Source organism: Hyaena hyaena, unplaced genomic scaffold (genome assembly GCF_003009895.1).
Source record: "Hyaena hyaena isolate Hyena2069 unplaced genomic scaffold, ASM300989v1 scaffold_249, whole genome shotgun sequence".
Classification (NCBI taxonomy): Eukaryota; Metazoa; Chordata; class Mammalia; order Carnivora; family Hyaenidae; genus Hyaena; species Hyaena hyaena.
In genome coordinates this window covers 523,651-551,358 of record NW_024080880.1, presented here as the reverse complement: position 1 = coordinate 551,358, position 27,708 = coordinate 523,651, and the positions used below count along the sequence as shown (strand labels likewise).

General features: G+C 32.9%; 1 protein-coding gene across 1 annotated transcript in view; it reads right to left on the bottom strand.

The window, feature by feature from the left end:
- Positions 1–776: 776 nt before the first annotated feature.
- Positions 777–27,708, bottom strand: part of GRIK2 (glutamate ionotropic receptor kainate type subunit 2) — a 397,494-nt gene continuing 370,562 nt past the window's right edge. Inside the window, exons 15-16 of the mRNA XM_039244665.1 lie at positions 15,945–16,195; positions 777–2,492 (exon numbers count right to left, since the gene is read on the bottom strand). Of these exons, the coding sequence (XP_039100596.1) occupies positions 2,328–2,492; positions 15,945–16,195 (416 nt within the window). The 3' untranslated portion in view covers positions 777–2,327. The remainder of the gene's footprint in view (positions 2,493–15,944; positions 16,196–27,708) is intronic.

The following is a 27,708-nucleotide window of genomic DNA, read 5'->3' as shown; positions in this document are numbered from 1 at the left end:
GATATATGTTGAGGCTATTTACCATTTAAGAAAATAATGCTGAGATGTTTAGGAGTGGGTAATGTAACTCTCTAAAATTAAATTTGGGAATAAAATCATCATGGATATATGAATTTTAATTTAAAATAACTCTGATAGTAGAAATTTTCAAAGTACTTGGGCATTTAATTGTTAATTTAATTAGATGTCAGCAGTTTGATTATTCAACTTCTTTGAGTTTAAAACAATACAGAGATTTTTTTATCTTTTGTGTTTTTTTGTTTTGTTTTTGGTCACATCTAATTTAAATGGATACCTTTTTTGCTTTAAAACAAAGTTCTGTTAGGATGTTAAGATCTAAAACACAACATTACTAATTGTTGGTATTAAGCCTATCTCTTCCTCTCCTTTTGCTGAATTAACAATGCACAAGGAATTCATAAATTGGGCATGAGTTAAACTTCAAGTATACTGTTGGTAAACACTACACAGTCTTATACAACCCTATGAATATAGTCAATATCTACTCATAGAAAAAGTAAAATCATGACTGCTGCTTCTAGAGTTGCTACTTTTCTCATTTAAACTGACATAAACCTAGAGATTACATTACAGCTCAATCCAGATTTTCCTACATCTGTGTAGTTCGTCACTGAGCCTTTTTCTTCTTTTCTCCAGATGGTTGGGAAGTGGCCATCCTTGATGACCTAGAAGGATTCAGGAAGTGTACTTCCCTTAATGCAATGAACATATTGTGCATTCATTTACACATACAAGAGAGAAATGAAAGTCAAAGATGAAAGTAAAATGGACATAATTTTAATGATTTTTTTAAATTTTGTGCATTGGATTCAAACAGCAAACTGTGTGCACTCAACTGTTATCACAATGTTGTCAAGAGGTCTGTGTCTTTTACCATTTTACACACAATTGTTCATTACAGTATGTTATCAGCCTCGTGGAACCAGGGGTGTGGCATGGTAAGCAGTGGTGGTAGTGCACCTAGCTTTTATATTATCTAACTTGAAAATATTTATCTTCTATGATTCCTTTTTTTCTTGATAAAAATAGTTTTCACCAAACGTTGGTGGTGCACACGCACTACCATTCATGCTTGACATCACACCCCTGACAGGAACACATGTTCTTGTTTTGTTGATAAAAAGTATTACAAAAATTTCCATACAAAAACTATTTTCATAGAAATCTTGCATTTCCACAAATAAACCTGAACATTTTTTTGAAAAAAACTGCTCAAGAATTTTGTTCATTTAACATTGTGACTGTATTGATAAATGCAGTCCGCTTCAAAGTTCTCCGCACATACTTTTCTATAGATGAACAGTCCCCTTTCTCCTTTCACCGAGATCTGCCCAGGCTCTATCAAGTTCATTTAGAGCAGGAACGAGGGTTTAGATGAACATATCTGAATGTTAGAATGAAAGCTTCAGTCTTCCACATAACCATCAATACTCAGCCCTCTTTTACAACTTAAGACAAAGATTGCAAAACATCATCCTTTTTCATTCAGAATATTTGAACCAACTGTTGCTCTTTTATTCTGGGTACGGGATCGGGGAAAGGGTGTAAGGGGATAGGTAGGGACCTGGTAGAGTTGTATGTTAAATCTGCTTTAGTAAATTTAAGAAAAACATTATTTATTGCCTTGGTAATTGACATTTCTATCTCAATCAGTGACACAGGACTGTCAAAAGAAAGAAAGAGAGAAAGAAAGAAAAACACTGATGAATATCTGCTTTATATTCCACTTGTCATGAAATTCAGATTTGTTTTGCATTACATTTTTTTTTCACATCCTATAAACACATATCGTCTATTCAGATGACCATTATACTGAGTAGCAGGGGGCTAGTAACATCATCACCTCTATGACCTGGGTGTCAGAAGACTGTACTGTTTCTTGTATCACTACAGTTTTTGCTGATTCCAAGTATTTTTATTCTTTAATGATTTTTTTTTTACTGGTTACCCTTGGGGCATCGATTTTCCACCTCCTGGCAACAGTTGGACTTCAAAAGGAACCTGTAATTTCCTACTGGACTGCATTTGAAACCAGCCACAAAATGCGCATGTCACATTCACTCAGAAGAAGGGAGGAACCCATGATAAACAGTGTAACCCAGTGTAACTTGGTTGATCCGTGATGCTTGCAAATCAAGTCTGATCATTGCAACTGCTTAGATCACAGAGTCTCTAGTTCATAGACACAGCGGCATGAGGTAACTCATTTTATTTTGCACAGGTTGCATATTTCCACAGGAAACATTCTCGCTAAATTGTTTGGAAAAAAGACGACAGTTTGTGCTTGGGTGTTTGGCCTCCCAGCTTTATGCCATGGTTTCTTTACCTGGCAACCTTCTGTCGTTAAATGTGTGCATGTTGATAACTTCTTCTGTTTTCACAATAACTGGGGCCTGTGGCTTGTGTTTTAACCGACGCTGGCACTTCAGGGACATCCTCAGTTCTTCCACCATGGCGCTACAGAAGGACCTCTATGAACAACACAGAGAATGAAATATTATAAAACAGATACACTGCAGCTGCCCGGAAATAATATTAAAATTATTTTCAACAGACTTGTCAACATAGAAGCCTTGAAGGTTTGAAAAATTTCATTAAGAAGGTTATAACAGTTGTTGCACTTTTAACAAACAACTCATGATAATTCAAGTATTTTTATCAAAGTGGGCTAGTTTAAAGAAAATCTCCACCTGATAGTGAAATTAACTGCCAACAAGGAATGCACATGGTATGTATATGTTGAATAAGTTTTTCAGATGCAAAATTGATTAACATCATAAAATATAAATCTACCTTAAAATTTAAATATAAATACAGTTACACAAATCAATAACCAGAAATCCATTCTTGATTTTTTTAAAAAAATCAGAGGAAATATACTACTTTTTAGATCACAACATGAAATATGAAAATTTTCTTTAAACATGGATTCTTCATTATGCATCTCAAAACAGAACAAAAGCAGTACTCACACATTTAGACATAAAAACATGGAAAATAATTTCTAGTATTCATCATATCTTGATATGATTATGCCTATAAAGCTATTGATGATGTTTACAAACAGATATGATTTAATCATGAAATGACAAACTGTAGCACGTTAAAAATACATGAACAAATATTAAATTTTTTTGTCAACATAGGCTTCATAACTGAGAGGTGGCAAATAAATTAATCCTTAAAAAGAATGACCCTATAAATGTTATTTTTAATTCCCATTTCATTGGCAATAGATTTTGTTAGAAATTCTATATATCTGGGGCTCATTATTACACATTCCTCACAATTCCTATTACAGCATCATATATGTGAAACAAAATTTTGTTAGTCTCCTTCCCCAGTTAATTGAGATACACGTGTATTAGTTACATATAAGTCAGACTCATGGACGAGTTTCATATTGTAGTTGGAATGCAGATGGGCTGATACTTAAGGTCTTTCTGTGTAAGAACTAAAAGTATGGACAATAACCAAATATGTGGACAAATATGAAAAATTTATACAATTCTTCAAAATGATATGAAAACATAGTGAAATAAACCTAATTAAATTTGTGTATGAGACATTTTTTGCTTTAATGTTGCTACCTTATTTTTTATCAGTTTAGGCTAATGCCAAAATAATACAGGATAAAATATTTAATACCATATATGTGCCTTATGTTTTTAAAAATATTTTGCATGCATAATCTTTTGTGTCAGTCAAACTAATACTCTGAGTTAAGGTAGGCATCTATGTGACAGAAAACTGATTCAGACAAAAGGCAAATTAGTTTCTGCAGCTCATATCTGAGACTCCAGCAAGATATCCTGATACCCAATTTTGTGATTTTTGACCCTGCCTTAGTATCTTCTTGTCTTTCTTGGATATATCCCCATTCTTGGATATATCCTCATTTCTCTTCTATGGGTTCCTGAACAGTTTCCTTATTGTCTAGACTACATTCCCCAAAGGGTGAGAAAGAACAGAAAACATTATTTTTAAACCAGTTGTTAATAGCATTTCTTTGTCCAACAAACAGGTAAAATCCAAACCTCCTGTTTGGTTTGGTTTTGTTTTTCCCATCATGGCTTCTATGATTCAGCTTTCCTCCTTCCTCCTCACCTTCCCCGCTCCATTTCTTTTTTCTCTACACACACTCTTCTCTGCTTGAACCTCCAGGATTTTCCTCCTTTGCTTCTTGCTCTAATACCCTGCAGAGTTCTTTCAACCTTCATATCAATCCAACTTTATCCCATATCTCAGGACATGACTCACATTTTCAGTTATTCAGAAATCACTTTCCAAATGACCAGAATCATTATTTTCACTTAATTCGGTTCTGTCCCTCCAGTATTTTGCACTCATTGTCATGTTTTCTATCTGGCTTCACTGTCTTCTCTGTATCCCTCTCACAAAATTGTTAAGAGCAGAAATAAAATTCTCATGGCAATGGCTGAACACACATGTAACCTTTAAATGTTGACTGAATTTTAACAATAGTTACATATGCCCCTAATATTTGAATTCTAATTTAAGGTGTGTTTAATTCAATTGCTTAAAAATTTTTTCAGAAGCTTAGTAAAATACATGTATATGAGTTATCTGATTAATCAGGTAAAACTTTGGCATTTGTTTAATAACATTAAATTAGTAAAAATATTAATTTATTAGTACTTGTAATGGGTCATGATTAAATGCTACACATGAATTTCTCATTAACTACAGTTACTGTCATGCATTATTTATAATGTGTTAAATTATACAGTTCAGAAGTTCATGAATTATATTTCTATTAAAGGATTTATATGACACTGACAGCCAGTAGATGGACATAGTGTTTCTCGTTGCTTAATACCTACTATTAGATGTACTTATTAAGAACATGATGATAATGATGATGAAGATGGTGATGATGACAACACTGTAGAAATGGAAAAATCTGACTCCAAAAGGGGGAAGAATACATAGTCTTGAGGTAACTTAGTCTTGGCTCTCTGTTGAAACATTTAACAGAAGAATTGATTAGATTCAAGGTCAGAACTTGAAGCCATTGACACTTTAAAATGGCATAGGATGTGAAAAACGTTGAACTGTTTGAAATAAGCCTTCACTTAAAATGAATAAATTTTGCAAATGCTAAATAAAACACTTTTCTTGGCAAACTCGATTTTTTAGACATTTTGAATATATTAGTTTCAAAAAATAATGGAATAGATATATTATTTTTTTTGTCCATACTAAAAGAGTGTCCTAAACAACTGATTTCTTTTGGGAAAAAAATCTGATAAAGATACATACCCATTCAACTATGAAATGACTCAATTTTATTTCAAGTAAGTTAAGAGTAAACTGTATTTAGTACACTGCACTGAACTTCAGACTACAAAAAGAGGCATATAAAACTCTTTTAAGGAATCTTATATAACATTTATAATGTTGAATAATATAAAACATAGGTTAAAAAGTCTGCACCAATCAAAAACCACAATACCATCATCTTTTATAAATTTAAATTATCACAAATAAATTATATTTAAAAATTCAGAAATTTTGAAAATTATAAGCATGTAACCCCTACCATTACCATTTAGGCTTTAACTAGTCTACAAAGCTATTAGAAAGTGAACATTTTAATCAAGTAGCCTTTAAACAACCAACCAATAGCTGATTATTTAATGTCAAATTACTACTTTTACTATTTTTTTTCCTATGAATGAGTTGTATTTTACCAGTTCTCTTTTGATCTATCAGTGTAAGTTTATGAAAAAAATAGTTTTATTTTAGGCTATTAATAAAATCATCATGAAACAATGGGTTTTCTTCTCACTTGTAGAATGTTTCTAATCCTTCACAAAACGATGAGAAAGTTAGACCTGAACAAGAGTTTAGAATCTAAAAGGGAAACCTAAAGAATTTAATGATACCATAAAGTACTGTTCAATTGTGGCATGAGGGCAAAAACATATCCTTTACTTTTTAAAAAAGCTTTAGAATGCAAATTCCATATCGTTATCTATGTAAGAATCTAAAGTTGAAACTGCAGAAATGATTGTGCATTATAATTGTTTCCCTGTGCTGTATGTTGCCAAAAAATTACTATGTCTAACTTTTAAATAAAGGTTTAATGTCATTCAAGAGGCAATCTATCTTTCCTACTTCATACAATAATTGGAACTTTAAAAATGCCTTTTTATTGAATATGAAATAAGGCTTTGAAAAACCCAAGTGCACTTAACAGGAGTTTCTTGGCTTATAATAAAGAAGAAGAAAAGGAGGGGAGGGAGGAGGAGGAGAGGAGAAAGGAGAAGCCAAAGAAAGAAGGAAAGAAATAGAGAGGCAATAGAGAGGGAGCGTGAGGGAGAGAAGGAAGAGAGGGAGGTGGTGAGAGGAAGAGAAAGAAAACTAAGTTGCTTTTTAAGTCACTTCTCCTTAGCAATGGAAAACCACAAATTGTGTCATTAAATAAGGTAAGTTTCTTAGGGTGAAAACAACAACGAAAATGTTTCTCCACATTAATATAACAGACTACAAAAAGAAAAAAAGAAAGGCACAAGGATACTAACCATTATTAAAAACCTCTTTTAGTAAGTTTCAAAAGTTTACTAAACAGTGTCTGGATGGTAGGGTGGCACTAACCAAATAGAAGATTCCTGAAAATGAAAATTTAAATCTTTGAGCTGTTAGCATGTATAATTGCATTTAAATTAGTAAAACTCATTATAAAATTCACTATATTTAATGAGGCAACCTGTATTTACACATCTCTAATTCTAGAAAGGATGAAAGTCTGGAAACTTTAAAAGTATAAAGGTGGCTATATTTTTATTTGGAGTATAATAAGACAACATAAATAGTCCCCAGAATAAATGTTCCACAAATATCATTATTGGTGTATAGAATAATTTATTCTGAATAGCTTAACTTTCTAATTTACAGATATGTTTATAGGATCGCAAGATGTGACAGCACTTGGCAAAGCACAGAATTTTTTATAATTAGAAATCTAGTTGGAAATATGTTCCACACTGGGCACTGGCATAGACTTCATTTTTAAGATAATACCTTTATATTTATCAATGTCTTTTTTAAAAACAACAACTGATGAAAAATAACCAATTTGAATTTTTTAACTTTGAATCTTGTCACTTTCAAATAGAAAACGTTGTCATTTATCAGCCGGAGAAGAAATAATCATAAAATATTATACGGTACTATCAAGTCTGTATTTAGTGTTTATTTTTTAAAGAGAAAGCGATTATGTGTCTTGCTGCCCATTCTTTGATAGTATAAATGATACTCCAATATTCATTCAGAATAATATCCAACCATTTTTGCGTAGTTGAAATCCCATCAAAACATCTTCAAGCTACTTCTATCATATTTGTAGTTCAATATTCTACTATATACTACCTAATAGTATGCTAATCTGCTTTTTTTAATGCTTTATTTAATTTTGAGAGAGAGAGAATCTGAATGGGGGAAGGTCAGAGAGAGAGAGGGGACAAAGGATCCCAAGAAGGCTGTTGCTCTGACAGAGGAGAGCCCAATGTGAGCTCGAACTTAAGAATCATGAGATCATAACCTGAGCCGAAGTCGGAGGTTCAACCAGCTGAGCCACCCAAGTGTCCCTAAATTGTTTTGTTTTGTGTTTGCCCTTTAAATTGTTTGCTATCTGGGGGCTCCTGGGTTGCTCAGTGGGTTGAGTGCCCAACTTGGGCTCAGGTGATGATCTCACAGTTCCTATTAGAGCCCCATGTCAGGCTTTGTGCTGACAGCTCAGGACCTGGAGCCTGCTTCAGATTCTGTGTCTCCCTCTCTCTCTCTGTTCCTCCCCTACCTGTGCATCATCTCTCTCTCTCTCTCTCTCTCTCTCTCTCAGAAATAAGAAATAAATAAACTTTAAGATAAAATAAATTGTTTGTTATCTGATTTTGGATAACCAGTCCGTTCTCAGACACTTTTCTGATTAATTTCTGATGCAGTAGGCCATTTGACCAAGAAGTCCAAATCACATCTAGTAAAGACAAACCCAAATGGTCATTGTGATCCCTGCATAAAATTATTTCATATTAGCTAAAAAAATAGCTAATCAATGAAATAATAACTAAATTGGAATAAAAGTATAAAGAATATAATAATATGCAATATTTTATATAAACATTGGTGTATTAAATGAAGAAAATGATTGTCATTTAATATGATACATTCCTTTTGATGTATACTCTTTTAAATTAACAGTATTTTTAAAATATCAAGGAGCTAATGCTATACATCAGAAGTATAAATTGACATAAGGCTATATGAATGTAATAGTGAAGCAATGAGAGATGGAAAATGACTAGTTAAGACACTCATGTCAAAATATATATATATAGCCCCTTTGATCTTGATATTCAGTTCAAGAGCAGCTATCATTTTTTTAAAAATTATGTTAGATACACTTTGCAGTTGTCAGACGGGACTTTTTACATGCAGTTTCTGTAGTGATCTTATTGCTTAATCATTTTAATTTTACAGCTAGAGAAACTCAAACTCAAGAAGCTGTTATCTATCTAAGGTTATGCATATAACTGGTATCAGAACTAAAAGAAGAATGCTTTACTCTATGAATGCTTTATTATATTAGCTTGCTTCATTAACAGTGATTTGAATTTCAGTGGAGCCTTTTACCTGGATGCTGTTGTTAATAAATGTTAATTTTTGAATAAAAAGTAATAAATCAGACAAAAAATTATGGGGCAAAAAGAAATACATTTTTTAATCAGTAAAATGACAAAGCATCCTATGCTTTAGCCTGGATTATTTTACAACGATAAACTTAACCAAAGATTTAAATATTCTCAGAAACCTTGACTTTTACAGAAATAGTTACTAAATATTTTTATATTGCATTTAGCAAATACAGTGAGACAGAGGAATGAAGCATCATTATACATTTTTACACTTCCCTTACTTAAGCTAGGAAAATCAATAAATAAGGTCTGACAAGATTCAACATCACTTTAGTCAATATAACTATGAAATGCATTTTAAGAAAAAGCAAGGTTAATCATCACATTCTTGCTAGTAGTCATACAATTTTCAACCAACCATGTAACATCTAAATACCTACTGCCTAATTCTAAGAGAGCTCTCTCTCTTTAAGATCCAGAAGTTAAAATGTATCAGCTTTAAGAATAATAATAAATATATTATAGCAATAGCTGCTTATTATATGCCAGACACATGCAATAACCTCAATGTATATAAACAATCATAATTGTTTTTTAACTATCGTAATTTTTAAAACACTTTCATTTATGGCGTATTCATAACCCATTTATTTGTTTATTTTAAGTGATGTATGGAAAGTTTAAGTCATTTTATCCAAAGTTGAACAAAGCTGAGAAGTGATCCCAAATCTTTTTGTTTTTCTATTCCAAGACACATGCTTAATTGTCTAAGAAAGTGAAATAACTAGACAGTGCTTATGATCAAAGCCCAGTCTTTTTATCTATTCCAACCTCCACACATTTTATCAATGCAACTTCAGGAAGAAAAACTATTAGGAGAAGTAGTTAAATATGCTGCCTCCCCTTAGGCAATATGTTATAGCTTAAGTGGTGTGAGAGGAGGCCTCTTTGACTTTGGGAAACACTTGACCCTTGGGACACAACCTCATCTGCACAATATGGATAACGATAGTTGTACACTCCTCAGTGTAACACTGTATTCAAATGAGACATTACTCTTTAGAAACTCTAAAGTCATTTCTAAAAATAAGATAGTAAAATGATCAATCCTGCTACAATTTTAAAGCATCATTTATGGGCTTAAATAGAGGATGGCTCATCATAAACAAGTGACTTAAAAATCCTTTTGTTGATTTGGAACTCGGTTGGTGAATAAACAAAGATTAGCATCTAATTTTAAGTATGATTTTATATTTATATTTAAAAACCTATTTAAAAGCCATCCAGTTAATATTTATTTAGGCTATTTATAGAAACGGAGAGATGCTCTGATCTCAGAGAAAAGCAGTAATTTAAAGACAATACATAATGGACTATTTGTCCAAAGTTTATTTGCAACTTTTAACTTTTGAATAGCAAAAAGCTCTATGGCTAAATTTTATTATACTGAAAATTTACTTAGAGCTTTTAACTCTTAAAACATCAAATGCCATTAAAATTCTGTGTATTAAACCAATGAAAAGCACAGTTATTCTGTGGTTTGTTAACAGGCATTACTTGCAAAAGGTAAATATTGAAATAAAATCTGTACTGTTGATTTATACGAGCATTTGCACTTCTATACCTTATTCAATAAATGGCTTCTTTTAAAAAGCATTGCTCCTGTTGGAACAAAATTCTTTGGCATTCTGAAAGCAACAACCTGTTTTCATTCTTCTGGCTCCATAAAATACAGATTTAGCCAGTTTTGAAAAGTGTTTTCCTTATAAATACTCTTTCATCCAGGATCCCTAGTCTTGCAGCTTTAACCTAAACCACTCTGATTTTCTCTTTATCATTTCCCCAAATTGCATTGTTTCATTCATTTGGCCTTCCACTGTGAGTTACAACTTCCTTCTCCGTTTGTTATTCAACTCTAGACCAAAGAGCATTCTATGTACTCTCAACATTTTTTTTTTAACTTTCAGTGTCTGGAAAAACATCATTATTTAGAGATTATCTGGAGTATATTACATCAGTGTTTTATAATACAAAGAACTGCAGACTAAAATGTACTATATCCTAGAAAACAACAGTACTTAGTAGTTCTTACAATTTACTTCAATCATCTTAAAGGAAACTTCAAATCAATACAAACTCACTATCTGAGCAATAATTTATATTTTTTATTTCTCAGGCATTTTTACTACATTTTGTTTATACTTAAATAATAAAGAATATTTTTGTTGCTAAGATTTTTCATGTCAGAAAACTCAAAGATTCATGTTCAGACTGTTCAATAAAAACAATTTTTACAGGCAAATACATTTTCAATAGCACAAAAAAGAAAATATTTCTGTATATAAATCAGACAAAAAAATTAAACTATATGTAATATTATGATTCTTGCTGGAAATCAAAAGAGGTCAGAATTATGTACATCTTTTAAAAGAGGACATCTTAAAATATTTGAGAAATGATGAGTAATTTTAAACATAAATTAATTATGTCATAAAATAGTTTAATGAAAATTAAAATTATTACAATCACTTCTAATTCATGCTTACAAAACCAATATACTATAATACATACTACCAGGCAAAACAAAATTCTGTATATTAAGTAGCTTTTGTCAGTTACACAGTAAGACTTAGAGAGAAACAGAACTTTCAACCATATCCATGTAACCTGAAATGCATGGATAATTGCCTCAGGTGCATAATAGTTCTTTGGATTCTTACTGAATGAAACTTAAGTAGTAATATTTTTAAATCAGGAAAAAGATAAAGCTAGAATAGAATCAGAAAATTCACATGTTGATTAGTTACTTTTTCAGAGATATTCAGAAAAGAAAAACTTTTTTGAGTATCTTTATAAATGGTCAAGTTATACTTTGGAAAAATCAGAAAAATAAATACATTTATTCAAATTTAAAGTTTTAATAAATTAAAAGCAATGTGTCTTTGATGCATTAATATTTGCATCAAAATTAAAACCATGAAGTATTATGAAAATTATAATACACCATCTTGTGGTTATCTGAAAGGAATGCAATTTACAGTTTTTGAATTTTTAAGGTTTATATATTTCAGCATTTTCTTCCATTTTCCAATCTTAACCTGACTTCATTTAAAAATGATACTTTCTTATACTGCTTTTGATTATCAAACAACTTGAAAATATAAAAAGTTATAGTCATCAAGACCTACTTGCTCCACTAATATTTTATATAATATGTGCTATAAAAGACATTATATTTTCAGATTTAAATAGTAATAATAATAACTATTAATTTTATTTTCCTCAGTGGAGGTAAGACTTGACATGGGAAGATAATAGCTATTCATAATTTTTTTCCATAAAGTTCTTATTCAACTAGAATTGTGTGGATACTGTATCTGGCAGCCTATTTAGATAAAGAGAGGAAATTTCATTTGGTTTTTTAAAATACTGGAATACTATAGCCTAAAGGAAGGAGGAAGAAAGTAGAGAAAGAGAAGGGAAAAGATTTATGGAATTATGAATAATATATCATTGTTTACATTCAATGTACAAAATATAATTCATTGTGTATTTGGCTCTCAGTAAATAATTAATTGAATAAATGAACTATTTCACAAATATTTACCTTATTTTTAAAATTTAAGGTATGTAATTAAAGGCACAATTGTAAGTGTAAATAAACTGTGAATTTCTATATGTCTTCATGCATATTTTATGATAAAATCCAGGAATATTTTATGGTTAGTTTTAATAAATTAAGTAAGGTGCTAAATAGACTGTATAACTAAATAAAATATTTTTCTCAAGAAAATTAAAAAAGAATTGAGCCCAAGAACCGAATTTATCACAACAAATAAATGGGTCACTTTTAATAAACCCATAAGTATTTGTTTTAGAAATATAGTTCTGTTGAACTATATAGAAACATAGTTCACTTTTATTCTTTATGATACACTTTTTTAAATAGTTCACTAGAATCAATTTCATTATTAATTTAAATAGAAAGATACAGATAAATAAATAGATGATAGATCTGTCTACCTTATACCAACAGGCACTTTTTGGGACCTCAAAAATGCAAACCAAAAACACTAGATATTTGTCCAAAGGAACTGAGTCTAATAGGGAGAGATGCATCCACGCAGAGAAAGCTACAAATGCGTAAAATAGTGTGCGAAGGGGAATGGAGATATGCGGAGACTTCACAGAAAAAAAGGTATCTAGACTTAATGATGGATGTGGTTCAAAATAGGTAAAACACCTTCCCAGCTTTCTCAAAGGAGTAGGAAATGTTTTTGGAATTATGACAGTACCTGAAATCACCTAAGTAAAAAAATTAAAATGTACATGTAATATTTTTTTTTGGAATAGGAAATGAAAACCTAATACCATCTTGTGGAAATAACTGTGTTTTGTACCCAAATCCATTATATCCTATTGATTCGGGAAAGCTTTCTGGTCAAGCTGATACTTGGTCTTGAATGCCCAACCTAAAATATCTAGTGAGAGTTTCCCAGGTAGAAAAATGGTCAAGATTTTTCAAGTTATTTGAAAGAGGATTTGAAAAAGCTGGATGACCTTGGAAAATTAAAAGTAATTTAGTCTTGCTAAAGGTGCAAATTTGAGAGAAGCAAAAAATCAAACTACAATGGTAGACAGGGACAGATCCTGAAGTGCCTCATGTGCTAAGCTAGGGAATTTGGATGTCATTATGGAAGCTATATGGAGACAGAGTGTGAAAGCATTGGGGAATATGACTAATAATGCTCATGTAATATCAACATAGATGTTTCTTTCCAATGTAATGTTTCATCTGTTTCAGTCAAAACGGGTACATTACTTTCCTTTTCCTAACATTTGACAAGGTCATATAGGTCCATAGAAATTCAAGACAGCTGGTTGATATGTGGAATATTCAACTAAGCTATTTATAATAACATTGAAGAAGGTTATTTTACAAATTTAAATCCCTAGATTCTTTGTTTTTTGTTTTTGTTTTTTGTTCTGTTTTTCTTAATAGAATGTTTATACATTAATTGTGCATTAAAGACATGACGTAGGCCAATCATATAACTAGTATACAAAGAGACAAGGGCAATAGAATACCAGATGTGTAAAGAGATTAATTCATTTACTTTATTTTAATACTGAGCTATAACTTTAATATATTTGGAAGATCTGAGGTTCCAATTCGAAAACCCAAATTTCTTCTGCATTTTTGGACTCATTTTAAACATTAACTACCCAAATAACACATTTATTGGCAAATAATAATATTTGCCAATAGTAAAAATGGAAATTGATGAGTTAATATATTTTGTCTTTGATTAGTTCTTTGGATTTGACTTTAAAACTCCTTTTGACACTACAAAAAGGATCATAACATTAAAAAGTGTACTTAGGCTTACTCGTTAGTCACACCAGTGCAACAAATATTTGACTTAGCCAAGTCAGTAGATATAGCCATCCTGAATATTGTGGGAAAATAAATCATACGATTGTCTGGATTTTTCAAAATTTGAATTGGTTACTTTATTCACAAACAAAATGAGACTATCAAAACACTCATTCATAAAAACATTATTTCAAAGTGTTAAATACTGTAGTCAAATAAAAATCTAAAAATGTTGTATCCAAAATTTTTATTTCAGAAAGCATAATTAATTGCAACATAAATTACCAAAGACACAGGAAAACATTTTTGCTTTTCAAAAATAGTTTTAGGGGCACCTGGGTGGCTCAGTCAGTTGAGTGTCGACTTTGGCTCAGGTCATGATCTCACGGTTCATGGGTTGGAGCCCTGCGTCGGGCTCTGTGCTGACAGCTCAGAGCCTGGAGCCTGTTTCAGATTCTGTATCTCCCTCTCTCTGACCCTTCCCTGCTCATGCTGTCTCTCTCTCTCTGTCTCTCTCTGTCTCTCTCTCAGAAATAAATAAAACATTAAATATTAAAAAAAAAACAAAAATAGTTTTAAAAGTTTAAGTGGTCAAAGAATATTTGCAGAATACGTTTACCATTGATTAATGTATGATATTATTTTTAATTTCATATTTTTGCTCTTCATATTTAGTGATAAAAATTAATACAACTTTTGAATATGAAAAAGAATATAATCCCACTGTGACACAAGGTCTAAAACTTAAGCCCTAAAAATGATTTTTATTAAAAATAAAAGAGGGGCCCCTGGGTGGCTCAGTCAGTTAAACATCCAATTTCTGCTCAGCTTATGATCTCGCAGTTCACGAGTTCCAGCCCCACGTCATGCTCTGTGCTGATAGCTCAGAGCCTGGAGCCTGCTTCAGATTCTGTGTCTCCCTCTCTCTCTGTTCCTCCCTTGCTCACATTCTCTCTCTCTCTCTCAAAAATAATTAAACATTAAAAAAGATATTTATATACCAAAAGTAAATGAAATGCCAGAAGACTTAAAAATGGTAAAGCAGTATTTCATGTTTGAGCTATAAATTTACATACAAAACATGTCATGTGCCATCTGAAAGAGAGGTTTTTCTATAAATATTCTTCATATTTATAGAACCGAGGAAATTATAGCACTAGAAATCTATAATTTGAATGAGATGCACAAGTCTTTCAAGAATGGAGCATAAAGATATTTGTACAAAAGATTAAATATATTAAAATCCCAAGAAAAAATGCAATAGTCTCAGGTGCATATATATTCTTCTAAAGACTCTGGTGCAAAGGAATAAAGGACTTATTAAAAGTAACATTAAATGGCAAGAAAGGAACCACACTATTTTCACATATTTACTAATTTAGAAAATTAGCTGTTATTTCCACAATGCAAGTTAAGGGTTTTTTTTTTCCATTAGAAATTTATTGGACTAAAAATATTCAAATAAAAATTACATTTACCCTCTAACTTGAAACTGTTCAGGATTGTATTTTAAAACACGTTTTCTCTGTAGAGAAGTACTTTTTCCTTCATGTTACAATTTCTAATTTTTGCCTCTTCCATTAATTAATTATATTCCTCCATTAAACTAACTGCAAAGGACCTCAAGCAGCCAGTCTCTTCTTTTTCAGGCTTCAATAAAAGGAGAAATAGCTGCTTGTTCTGAAGCTGGCTTCGATTTAAACACACCATGTTTAAATTAAAAAGCACAAAGCTGATCATGATTCTTTCTGTGAACCTTTGTTAGATAATGAATGGCAGAAGACAATTTGAGGTCACTGATCCAAGCATTACCCTTGGTTGGAAAGATCGAAAATAGTTTGTTTTATTATAACAACAATTGCTTTAAATTGTAAAAAAGTGACATTTACCTTTTCCAACTGAGCGTTTTTTTTGGATTTGTATAAAAACTCTCCCACTGCCACAAAAACGGAAAGCACCAGGCCGGCTGCCAGAACAATGAAGATGCCACCAATATTCTGAACCCCCAGGGCACTGGCCTCCTTGCTCTCTTCCTCTGGACAGCCATTGCCCCTCCACCACTTCTCCTTCATCATGTGCAGCTTGCCTTCCTCTTGCAGCTGAAGAATTGCTATGGTGATTTTGTCTCTGTACGGAGAACCTAAGAAGAGAGAAGACATGTTAACTATTTCAAGGAACCCGGAGTTTTATAATTAAAGGTTAACATCATAAGAGGAGGACGGAACTTTTTCCAAACTCTCCACAGTAATCTAATATTTATGCTCAACAGAAAAAAAAAAAACTGGAAAATGACAAAAACAGACATTTAAGAAGATAAGTGAGTAACAAGATAAGGTAGTCCCTTTCTGATTTTGAACGATAAAGTGAGATTTGTTTTTAAGGAAGAAAATGTCTCCTTTTAAAAGGCAGACAATTCAGAGCACTGGAAAATATTAAAACAGAGGTAGAAACCTAAAAAAGAAATTACAGAGTGCCAGGATATTTAGCTAATATTTAAGAATCATTCCACATTGAAAAAGAGCATTCATAAGCCAGTAATCTCTATTTTTAGGCAAGTTGTGGGGGAAAATTATGTCTCCCATGATTAAGTGCAATAATTTAAGGCAATTACGATTAACAAGCTGTATTCAGGGGTAGCTAATACTTCACATAATAGGCAATCATTTCTAAATTTTTATTTTATATGAATAAGAGAAATAATAGGCTTGTACAGACAAGGATGATTCAAAAATCATCATGGCAAAGCACTGTAAGATTTTTGTAGTGGTTTATGTATTACTTTGTGCTTTGGGGGGAAATGTTCTTTCCAGTGGTGGCAACAATATAAATGAAATTTAGTTATTTATGTTAATGGGGGTCACGGGGGCCATCTGTATTAGCCATCATATCAGTTATAACTATTCTAGTTAGTTGTCCAGAAGCATAGAGTAATGTTGAACTGCATGCATCTTTCAACACCCATCCCAAAGGATTCGTGTTACTTTTTTTTCCCACCCGGAAATAGCCTGTATCTAAAGTTTCATTTTCTATCCTCAAATGCCATACTGCCCATTGCATTTTTCTGCATCTACTCATTCATAAGTTTTCTGCTTACATAAAAATACTAACTTTAGTTTGTATTTAATATTGCCTGTAATACTTTTTTTTCTTACTTAAATATACCTATAGGGACCTATGCTGAAATTTTATTTTTGCTAAGAGTGATTAAACACCTCATCAGGAAAGTTTTCTGCCTCAGAAGGGATACCATTATAGATCTTGTTTTTACTTATTTAATATAACAAGACCATTTTTAACCTCACTCTCTATTAATTAGCAAGAATAGTCAGGCTAAAAACAGAAAGAAATGGGAAATCCTAGGAAGTAAGAAGTCTGTTGAAAAAGTTGGAGGAGTGAAGATTTACCAAATCCAGCTGGTGAGCTGGTTAACATAATCCTAATCTTACTCAGAAGAAATGTGTAACTATAATGCTTCTATACAACATTTTTCCAGCTTTTCTAAAAAAGGGACATTATGCATTTCTATATTTATAACTCAAATATTTTATTTTCACTGTACAATTAATTCCTCATAATAAAAGAATTTCTGCTTCTCAGCTTCTTTGCTGTGCTCTCTTCCAAATGCTACTCTGATGAACATGTTTAGTTTAAAATCAGTCCCTTGAGCCACGTCAGGTCTCAATGGATGCCCCTTTCTACCTTGATCACTAACTGGACACTCAGCCTAGGTCACTTTATTATCATTATTATTATTATTATAGTAGTATTAATATTATTATTATTTACCCTTCAGGATGTGACTTATTTTCCTATGTAGATTATAAACTCTTTGGAATAGACTATATTTACCTATTTATGTATATCTACCTATTATGTATATCTGCCTATTTCTGTCATATATCATCTACCTTAATTCTCAATATTTTCTCACATAATAGGCTCTCAGCAAATATTTCATATTATAGGGAGCATAATATCTGACGGAGGCATTCCTTACATAAGAGTAACAACTAGTGCTTTCAGTCTCTCCGACATGTATTTAAAAACCATAAATTCAGGCCATCTGTTTGGCTATCTAGTTTTCATTAATTCACTGCATCTAACCTAGCACCAGCTTCAAGGTCATTCCTACTCTGAATTGCCATTCTGATTAACCATGTATATTCTCTCCAAAATAAATATTCGATTGGGGGGGGGAATCTCCTTTAAGCCGAATTGCAGTCTATCAAATATGTCTTTTAATTAGAAATAGAGCATTTGAAGAAAATTTTGTGCTGATAGAACTTGTGAAAATGGCCACATGTGACTAATATAAAATGTGATTTGGGGCCCCTGGGTGGCTCAGTCGATTGAGCATCAGAGTTTGGCTCAGGTCATGATCGTATGTTTTGTGCAGTTGAGACCCTGCATAGGGCTCTGTGCTGACAGCTCAAACCCTGGAGCCTGCTTTAGATTCTGTGTCTTCCCCTCTCTCTGCCCCTCCCCCCTTCTCTCCCAAAAATACATTTAAAAAAAAAAAACATTAGAAACTTTATTTCAAAATGGTTTCTTTTCTGGAAGTGCAATTGTAAGCAAAATTTGGGGTGACAGTGACTTGAAAAGTAGACTTTCAAATATGAAAAAGTCTTGATTTAGCTAAGTAATATTTTGAGTCAGCTTCTTTCTCATCCTGAACAATACTGAAAGAATACTATTTTATTACCAACCCACCATACCCATTAAACTGCATTAGGATGTTTATTCTAATATCTTCAAACACAATATTCTCCCCTACTTTCTCAAAATAAGGCACAGACAAACAAAAGCAACCCACTTTTCCACAAATGATAGATACACTTTTATTTCTTGCTTGGCTATGCTTCCTATTCCTAGAACTTGCTGTTACATAAAAATTTCCTATTGCTAGCAAATCTCCCCATACTTGTTTTCCAATATAAATATAGTAATGTGCAAATAGAATTTGGGTTAAATCAACACTACAAAGAATACACCTCATTTTGAGGTCTTTAACAAGATAATATAAGGAACATAATTGATGACAAATCCTTATTATGTTTTACTTATCATTCCATCTCTGATTTAGTTTAATTATTTTTTAAAGAAACACTTCGACAATAAATCATTAATTCTTTTGGTACATCATTTGATGCTCCTTGGGCAGAATTTCTATATAGGTACTAGCTGAAGTCAAACATGGGCTGAAGTTTCACCTATTTGAAAAATCTCAAGGACACATTGAGATCAAGGAACAAAAGTATCTTGCATCCTCCCTTTGACATGAACAGCCATGCACTTAGCTTTAATGAAGTGAACAGCCATTAGTCAGATAGATAGAGCTTAAGTTTTGCCCAAACACCAACCCAGCCTCAATCCATATACTGGCAAGCCAGGAACCATGAGAACACTGAGTGGCAGCAAGAGAAGCCGCAGTCGTATATCGCAAGGCTGTCTCCAGGGAAGAGGTGTATTTTTACAAGTCATGTAAATTTACAAGATGACTTTAAGATTGATTAAAAAACTACGGAGCAAATTGTAAAGATGTGTATTATAATGTATACTATTGTACCTAAAAGTCAATCTTCAAATGCTTAAGGAGACAGATACCCATAAATGAGTGAAGAAGCACTTTAGACAAAAATATCTGAAAAATTGCAACATCCCCAGTGATAACTTTCAGCTCCTGTTTTAGTAAAACTTTATGAGAATTTCAACACAGGGTTGGCAGATATTTTATTTTTTTGTGAGAACCCATGAAACATTCTGTCTAAAATTCTCTACATTAAAATGTTGGCAAATAAATCATTTTTTTAAAATCATGCAGGATATGCCAAATATTTCTTAGAGGTGAATTTAGGCTTTCAATTTTCACTTTGTAATATCTGGTTTTTGGATCTCTTATATTCTTGCTCACAATGGGATTTTCTTCAGTTATTTAAAAATACAGTCATACTAACAGAAAGAAACTGTTATGTTTTTTAAAAATGTGTGTGTGTGTATGTGCTTTACAATTTGCCAAAAGATCTCATTTACCAGATAGAAAAGGCTGTAGCTTACAAAAGGAAGGAAAGAAGAGAAAGAAGGAAAGAAAGAGTGAAAAAAAGAAGCAAACAAAACAGGACTATTATGTAGTGAAGCCCCTTAATGTATCAGATGCCTAAGACCTGGGGCTCAAAATGAGCACTGAGGAGGCACAGAGGCAGTCTCAAGAAATACATAGTAATAGTACATGCAGGGGCATAAATAACTACAAATTCACCTATTAGAATTTTCTCAGTAAAGGAATTATTGTCTCCAAATGTCCCTAAATGTTAAATTTTGATAAAAGAATTTTACATAAAATTATAATTTCATTTATTCCCTCCCAATAAATAGATTAAAAGTTCCTTAGGAAAATAAACAGTGATTATTATAAACAATTAACACAAATCCTACCAAGTATTTCAGAGCTAACTTGCTGGGCTTAGGAAATTGAGTTGATTCATCCCTCCCTCCTTCCCTCCTTTCCTTCCTTCCTTCCTTCCTTCCTTCCTTCCTTCCTTCCTTCCTTCCTTCTTTCCTTCCTTCTTTCCTTCTTTCTGGCTCTTCATTCCTTTGCCTTTCCTCCTCACTTTCTCATATGTTTCTCTTTTTGTCCTTTTTGGTTTCTCTTCTTGTTTCCTTTCCTTCTTTTCCTTCACTTCTCTTCCCTGTTGCCCTTCGTTTCCCTTTCTCTCTCCCCGACCCTCCCTCCTTCCCTTCTTTTCTACCATTCTAAATTTCTTATTTGTAGGATGAAAACCACATGTGATTATATATACTTGGTTCTAAGCCTATATGCACTGATTGATCTGTTCATTTGATTGTCATTTTCATACTCTTTACAAACTCACAAATTTTAAGTAGATACCAATGTTTTCCTTATCCTATCACAAAATATCTACATGGCATAGAAATGATAAAAATGAGGTCTGCATTATGTTTAATTCTTGACCAGGCATATTGATCGATAAACAGTTTTTCTTTAAAGGTTGCACAGCAAGTTGTCTGATACTTGACATGCTTTAGTGTAATACGTTAAATCATATTATCCATACACTGGTAATTTCCTATCCATTTTGCCAACATTTTCTTTACTGTCAAATCAGAAACAAGATTACCCTTGCTTTGTATAAATATGTCTTTCTAAAATACATTACACCAATATTTCCAAAACTGGGTTTCCCCACAGACTTCCTTTTTTGGTAAATGTACATCTATGTTTCATTTTTTAAGGATTCCTTGGTCAGATGTGGTTGAAGAATACTCCATCACAAATATTTATCTCATAAATTCACATTATATAATATCAAAATACAAGCTTCTATTTACTCATTAAAAAAAGAAAAAGCTAAAACAAAAACAAACACAAAAAAACCCCCAAAACTTTGCTTAAAATGATTATATTAGGGCCCATAGGTGGTTCATTCTGTTGAGAGTCTGGCTCTTAATTTCAACTCAAGACATGATCTCAGGGTTTCTGAGATCAAGCCCCAAGTTGAGCTCTGCACTGGCAGTGTCGAACCTGCTGGGATTCTCTCTAACCCTTTCTCTCTCCCCTTCCCTTGTTCTCTCTCTCTAAATATAAATAAAATAAATAAGATGATTAAATTATTTTTAAGGAAAGAAATTTTCCCTGTACATTTATTAATGTCTCCTGCAATTATTTTATTTTTATCTCAATTTGAAAAGTGCTGCCTTAGGTAACAATATTTGCTACTCTCTTTCAAAAATTTTTTAAATGTTTATTTTTGAGACAGAGAGGGAGAGAGAGAGAGTGCACATGAGTGGGGTAGGGGCAGAGAGAGAGGGAGACACAAAGTCGAAGCAGGCAGAAGGCTCCATGCTCTGAGCTGTCAGCACAGAGCCGGACACGGGGCTCAAACTCAGGAACTGTGAGATCATGCCCTGAGCCAAAGTCAGATGCTTTACCGACTGAGCCACCCAGGTGTCCCCAATAATTACTACTCTTATTACATCAGCACTCTCCGTCAACAATATGTTCCTTGTTAGATATTTCTGCTTGCCCCTGCTTAGATATCGTCCTCCTTGTCTTTGAATTTACACTTCATTACACCACAGCTCATCAAGTTGTATTTTCTTTTCTTGTATGCTCTTTTTCATCTATTGCTCTATATGCTTCATGAAGCATCAGCTCATAAAGATTCATATCACACTGCACACCTTAAGACAAGTTTCCACACCTGGCTTTTGAGTCCTTTATTAGATACTTTTGAGGGTCAAGAGCTATTACAATTATTTAAATATATTTGTATATTAAAATTAATTAAAAAACAATTTGGGGTGTGGGGGGAAGTACACAGTCTTTGTTCTTCCTAACAGCATTGAAATTTTTTTAACATTTTGTTAAAATCAGGGGAGGCTGGCTAAGTACTGCTGTTTTGCATGACAAATCCTTTCTGCTCACTTTTTAGTGAACTTCAGTTTCTTTTATTTTATATTTTATAGTTATCCAGATCATCATGATGATATTGTGTGCTGTGAATGACACAGAATTAAGTAACATCCTGGTAGTTGTTCTCTTTGAGTCTGGGAAGATATTTCTATGAAGTAGACTACTCATAACTTTAGATTTCTTTTAGCTGGTCATTACCCCAGGATATTGTGCATGTTCTGAAATACAGTTATGTAGGTATATTGTGGGTATGAGACTATGCCACAATCACTAAGCATATGCTATATCAAGAGCTTGACTCAAAGAACTTTAATAATTTCCTAGGTATTACTCTTATATTGAAAGAATTTAATTTTCTTTTTTTTAAGTTTATTTATTTTGAGAGAGAAAGAGAAAGGGAGACTAGAAGGGGCAGAGAGAGGAGAGAGAAGAACCCCAAGCAGGTCCTGCACTCTCAGTGCAGAGCCCCATGCAGGCCTTGAGCTGGCAAAACACAAGATCATGACCTTAGCTGAAATCAAGAGTCGGACACCTGACTAAGCCACCAGGCACTCCTGAAAGAGTTTCATCTCATAGATGTTTCTAAGACATATACCCGAGATCTTGAAGTCCTTAAAGTGTTGGCTTAAGACAAGGCTACTTGTCAGTTATTGATAATCAAGCATTCATTATTTACCTTATTTCATCCATTGTCTAGCATAGTGCCTATCACACAGCAAGCATTCAACAAATACTTTTTGAATGAAATATTCAATCAATTATAATATATCAATTATGAGATAGCCAAAATAAGTCAGGGTAGAACTTCTGATATTGGACATCTTCTCAGGCTCTTGTTAAAATCAGTAGAATAAGTAGAGTCCATGAATAGACTTATTTCACACTTCTAATACTGACTATCTAGAATAAGTTAGGGCAACAAGTAAGTTTACAAGGGAAGGGGAAAAATAGTTAAGGAGAGGGAGGGAGACAAACCACAAGAGACTCTTAAATACTGAGAACAAACTGAGAGTTGATGGGGGTTGGGGCAGAGGGCATGGAGGAGGCCACTTGTTGGAATGGGTGTTATATGGAAATCAACTTGACTAAACTATACTTAAAAAAATAAATATAAAAAAATAAAAAATAAATTTTTATGCAGTCCTTGCATTTAATCAACAGCCAGCAGTTTCCCCAGATCAGTGCTTTAATAAGTAAAAGGGCAGCTAGTCCAAAAGATCTGAGGGTGTCTGCTGGAACTCCCGACTTCCATTCTTAAATTACAGTGCCGCTGGCAATGTGAAAGTTTATGAAATGGCTTTCTGCTCCTTATGCTGAGATGAGTGCTAAGTGCCATAAATGCACAACAAATCCCGGATGCTTTTAGAGCTGTGTCTTTTTTTACCATCTTTCCATCAAATCTTCCAATAAAGATAGAACCAGAGCACATTCACTTAGAGCCTTTGCCTCAGCAGAAGATGGGTTTTATTATCTCAAAGGACATTTTTTTCCCCATATTTGTTTTTAAGAAGTGCTAAGACAATTTTTGCATTTATATTTCGGATTTAATTTTATATTGCATTGTTTCCAGGTTTATTCAGTGTTTTTATTTACTTATTTTATTTATTTCCTATTTGATTCAGTCAATAATGTTGTTACACAGTACCATAGCATCATTGTTCCTTTTCTCTTAGAACTTGTCTCAGTTTGTAACTAAAAAATAATTTCTGTGATTATTTAATGGTCATTTACCCTAACAAGTTATAAAATCCATAAGGACAGGGGTCGGGAAAATAACTCTCTTTGGCTGCTTTTTGACTACATTTCTTCTATTTTCTTTCTATCACATTCCTGTTTTAGGAGGGTACATATAGGATATAAAAATGGTAGTGAAAGCATCCCAAACCCACTTAGTTCATTTCTTCTAGATATAGAAGATAGAGTTAGGTATAAGATATCAGGGTCATGATGAAATGGAGCCAAACATAAATGCATTGTTAAAGTAGAAATGAGAGAGGAAAAGTAAAAAACAAACAAAAACATAAGGCAGAGACTATATGGATTTAGGGAGGAAATATGCATATAGATATCAAGTGGATGTACCACAAAAACATCATAGATACAATAAATTTTAAAGTACTTATATTCAAAATCAATAACTGCCTTAAATTGGATAGAGGTTGTGTTTTTTTTTTCCCTCTGCTGTAGACCTCAAAATGCAATGTCTTTATGGCCTTTATAGAAAAGCAATGTAGATATATTCTATTTGAAAGATTATTTGCAGAATCCTCAGGAGAACATTCAAGTATCTAAAGTGACAAAAGGAGATGCTTATATGAGGCACGAAAAAGTCTATCAATAAAAATTCAAATTATAGAGTATGAGTTTTATCCAGTTGCCTTTTATTCATATTCTGAATAGCCTCTAACTTATGTGAAAAGACTAAGAAGGGGAAATATCAGCATATAATGAAAAAGTAAACTATTTTTACTGATTCTGACATCTTTTATATACATGATTTAAAAAGTAACTGGTGAAGTAGATTTGTGGTCACATTTCTTATCTGGGTATTAAATCATGAAACTCTGGCACTAAATATGAAAATAGAAATAGTTTTATACTGGAAACCCTGCCTTCCTTATAATTTTTCATCTATAGTAATCATTTGAATAATGGTAAGAATGGAAATGTCAGGAATACTTTCCTAACTATGATGTTTTCATTCCAAATCTAATATCAAACTGTAATGAACTAATTACAAAAGTTGAACCACTTTAAATTAAGTCATCATTGTAGTCAATCATCAAATATCCAAAAATTGGGAGAGAGCTTATCTTTTTGAAGAGAGTAAGTATCTATCCTTTTTTTTATTTTTTAAATATTTTTTAATGTTTATTATTGAGAGATAGAGACAGAGCATGAGCATGGATGGGGCAGAGAGAGACACACACACAGAATCTGAAGCAGGCTCCAGGCTCCGAGCTGTCAGCACAGAGCCTGATACAGGGCTTGAACTAACGAATCGTGAGATCATGACCTGAGCTGAAGTCAGACACTTAACCGATGAGTCACCCATGCACCCCAGTATCTATCGTTTAAAGTAGAGTTCAAGTCTGATTTCAATTTGGCATGACTGCTTTCTCCTCACTGAAATCTACCAGAGTCCTTGCATTATATAACAGACCACTTTTCCAGGTTGTACTTTCCCTAATTTGTGTTTAGTTTGTTTTTCTCACAATTGTCTCCTTAAGAAAGGGGATGTTGTATATCTATATTTTGTGTTCATTATTTTACAGAGCAAAGCAGGTTGTAGAGTAATACAATTTCTTGTAGATGACCAAATACAAAGGAAGAAAATATGTCTTCAGAGATATTTTTCTCTAAATACATCTTGGGACTTTGTTCACTAAACATTCAAGAAATGCTTGGAAGGAAAACGTTATTTATTTAGAAAGTGGTCTACAATAGGAATTATCTCATCTTTATAGAGTAGATACAATCACCTTCTTCCACCAAAATGATGGTTAGCTGTGGGTGCCTGGGTGGCTCAGTCGGTTGAATATCCGACTTTGGCTCAGGTCATGATCTCATGGTTCGTGGATTTGAGCCCCGCATCAGGCTCTGTGCTGACAGCTTGGAGCCTGGAGCCTGCTTCTCTCTGCCCCTCCCCTGCTCATGCTCTGTCTCTGTGTCTCTCAAATATAAATAAACTTTAAACATTTTTTTAAAAAAACTGATGGTTAGCTAACTACAGTATACCAATTATATGATGGTAAAACCCTAAGTAAGTTCCATAGAAAAACATTTCTAACTGGTTAGGAATGGGTTAAATTAACAATCTGCCTTATCTACAATATATTATATATGTCTGAATATTTAAAGAATAGAGAACAAAACTGTAAGATACAAATAACTTTAACACCACAATATGTCCTTTCAATAATGATAAAACATTTCTTTAAGACAGTCCTTTGTAATTCTTTGTGGTGCATGTGTCTTAATCCAAACACTATATGAATATAATATGTTCAATCTTTATTACAACCCAATTGTAGAATACTTGCCTTGACTTACAGATGAGGATGCTGAGTCTCAGACAGGCTCAGGGACATCAACTAAGACACCTGTTACATTCTGGTGGAACTAGGGTTTGAACATAAGTCACCTGACTATAAAGGCCCCACATTCTATACAGCATGCTAAGAAAATGCCCTTTACATGAGGACCAGCAAATGCAAGACAGCTCTCTTTGGAATGTAGTATTTACACATTTTACCTCTGTGCCATGACTCTTTTTATTTTCTGTAAGAGTGATTCATTGATCTTACTTAGTCCTACAAACCAAAGAGTAACAATCTGGCATAGTCAATCTGGCTAACGAATCTATAATAGAGATTGAATCCATGGCCTTGGACCACTCTGCACAAGACACTAATTAAATGAATGAAATGATCCAATGTTTGCATATAAATTCTATCAGAACTAGCTCTGTTTTCATGAAATTATCCATTTATGCATTGTTTGGGCACCATTTGGTCAGCATTTACACTATTAATGAAAACTGCTCACACTGCTGCTTATAATTCATCAAATTCCCTCTGGAGGCTTCCTAGATTCTAGCATGCAGAATTTGTTGATGATCTGTGGAGCAGACACAGCTTACTGAGACTCTCATCTGTTTTCAGTGACATGAAATCTAGACTTAACAATATGCCAGAAATATACAACTTCTACAAGTGTAATTTGACTTTTTTAGTTTAAAGCAGGCCCTGAACATTATTGGATCTTGATTTAGCCTTGCAAAATCGCTTCACCAACATTAAAATTATGCTGCTTAGGCAATGAAAAGATCGAATTCATTTTAATGGAAGGTTTGACCTGCAGAAAGATGAATAATTTGCATCAATTTTTGTGCATTATGTTCAACTAATGAAGACAAATGTATTCATTCACTTCAGTAAGCTGAAGAACTGAAGGCCGGCGATTTTATGCATCTATAATGATGAATATTATAGTACTTATTATATGATGAATTGGGAATTCTAGAAATGGATGATGAGCAAAATAGGGGAAAAAACATGCTTCTCATACTGATTTCTATTTTTATAAACACTGGCATCTGCCTTAAACAAACAACAAGCCTCCCCCAGTACCAATTCTGTATCTCCCACTTCATCAAAGAATGAGAAAGAAAGGAAGAAAGGAAGAAAGGAAGGAAGGAAGGAAGGAAGGAAGGAAGGAAG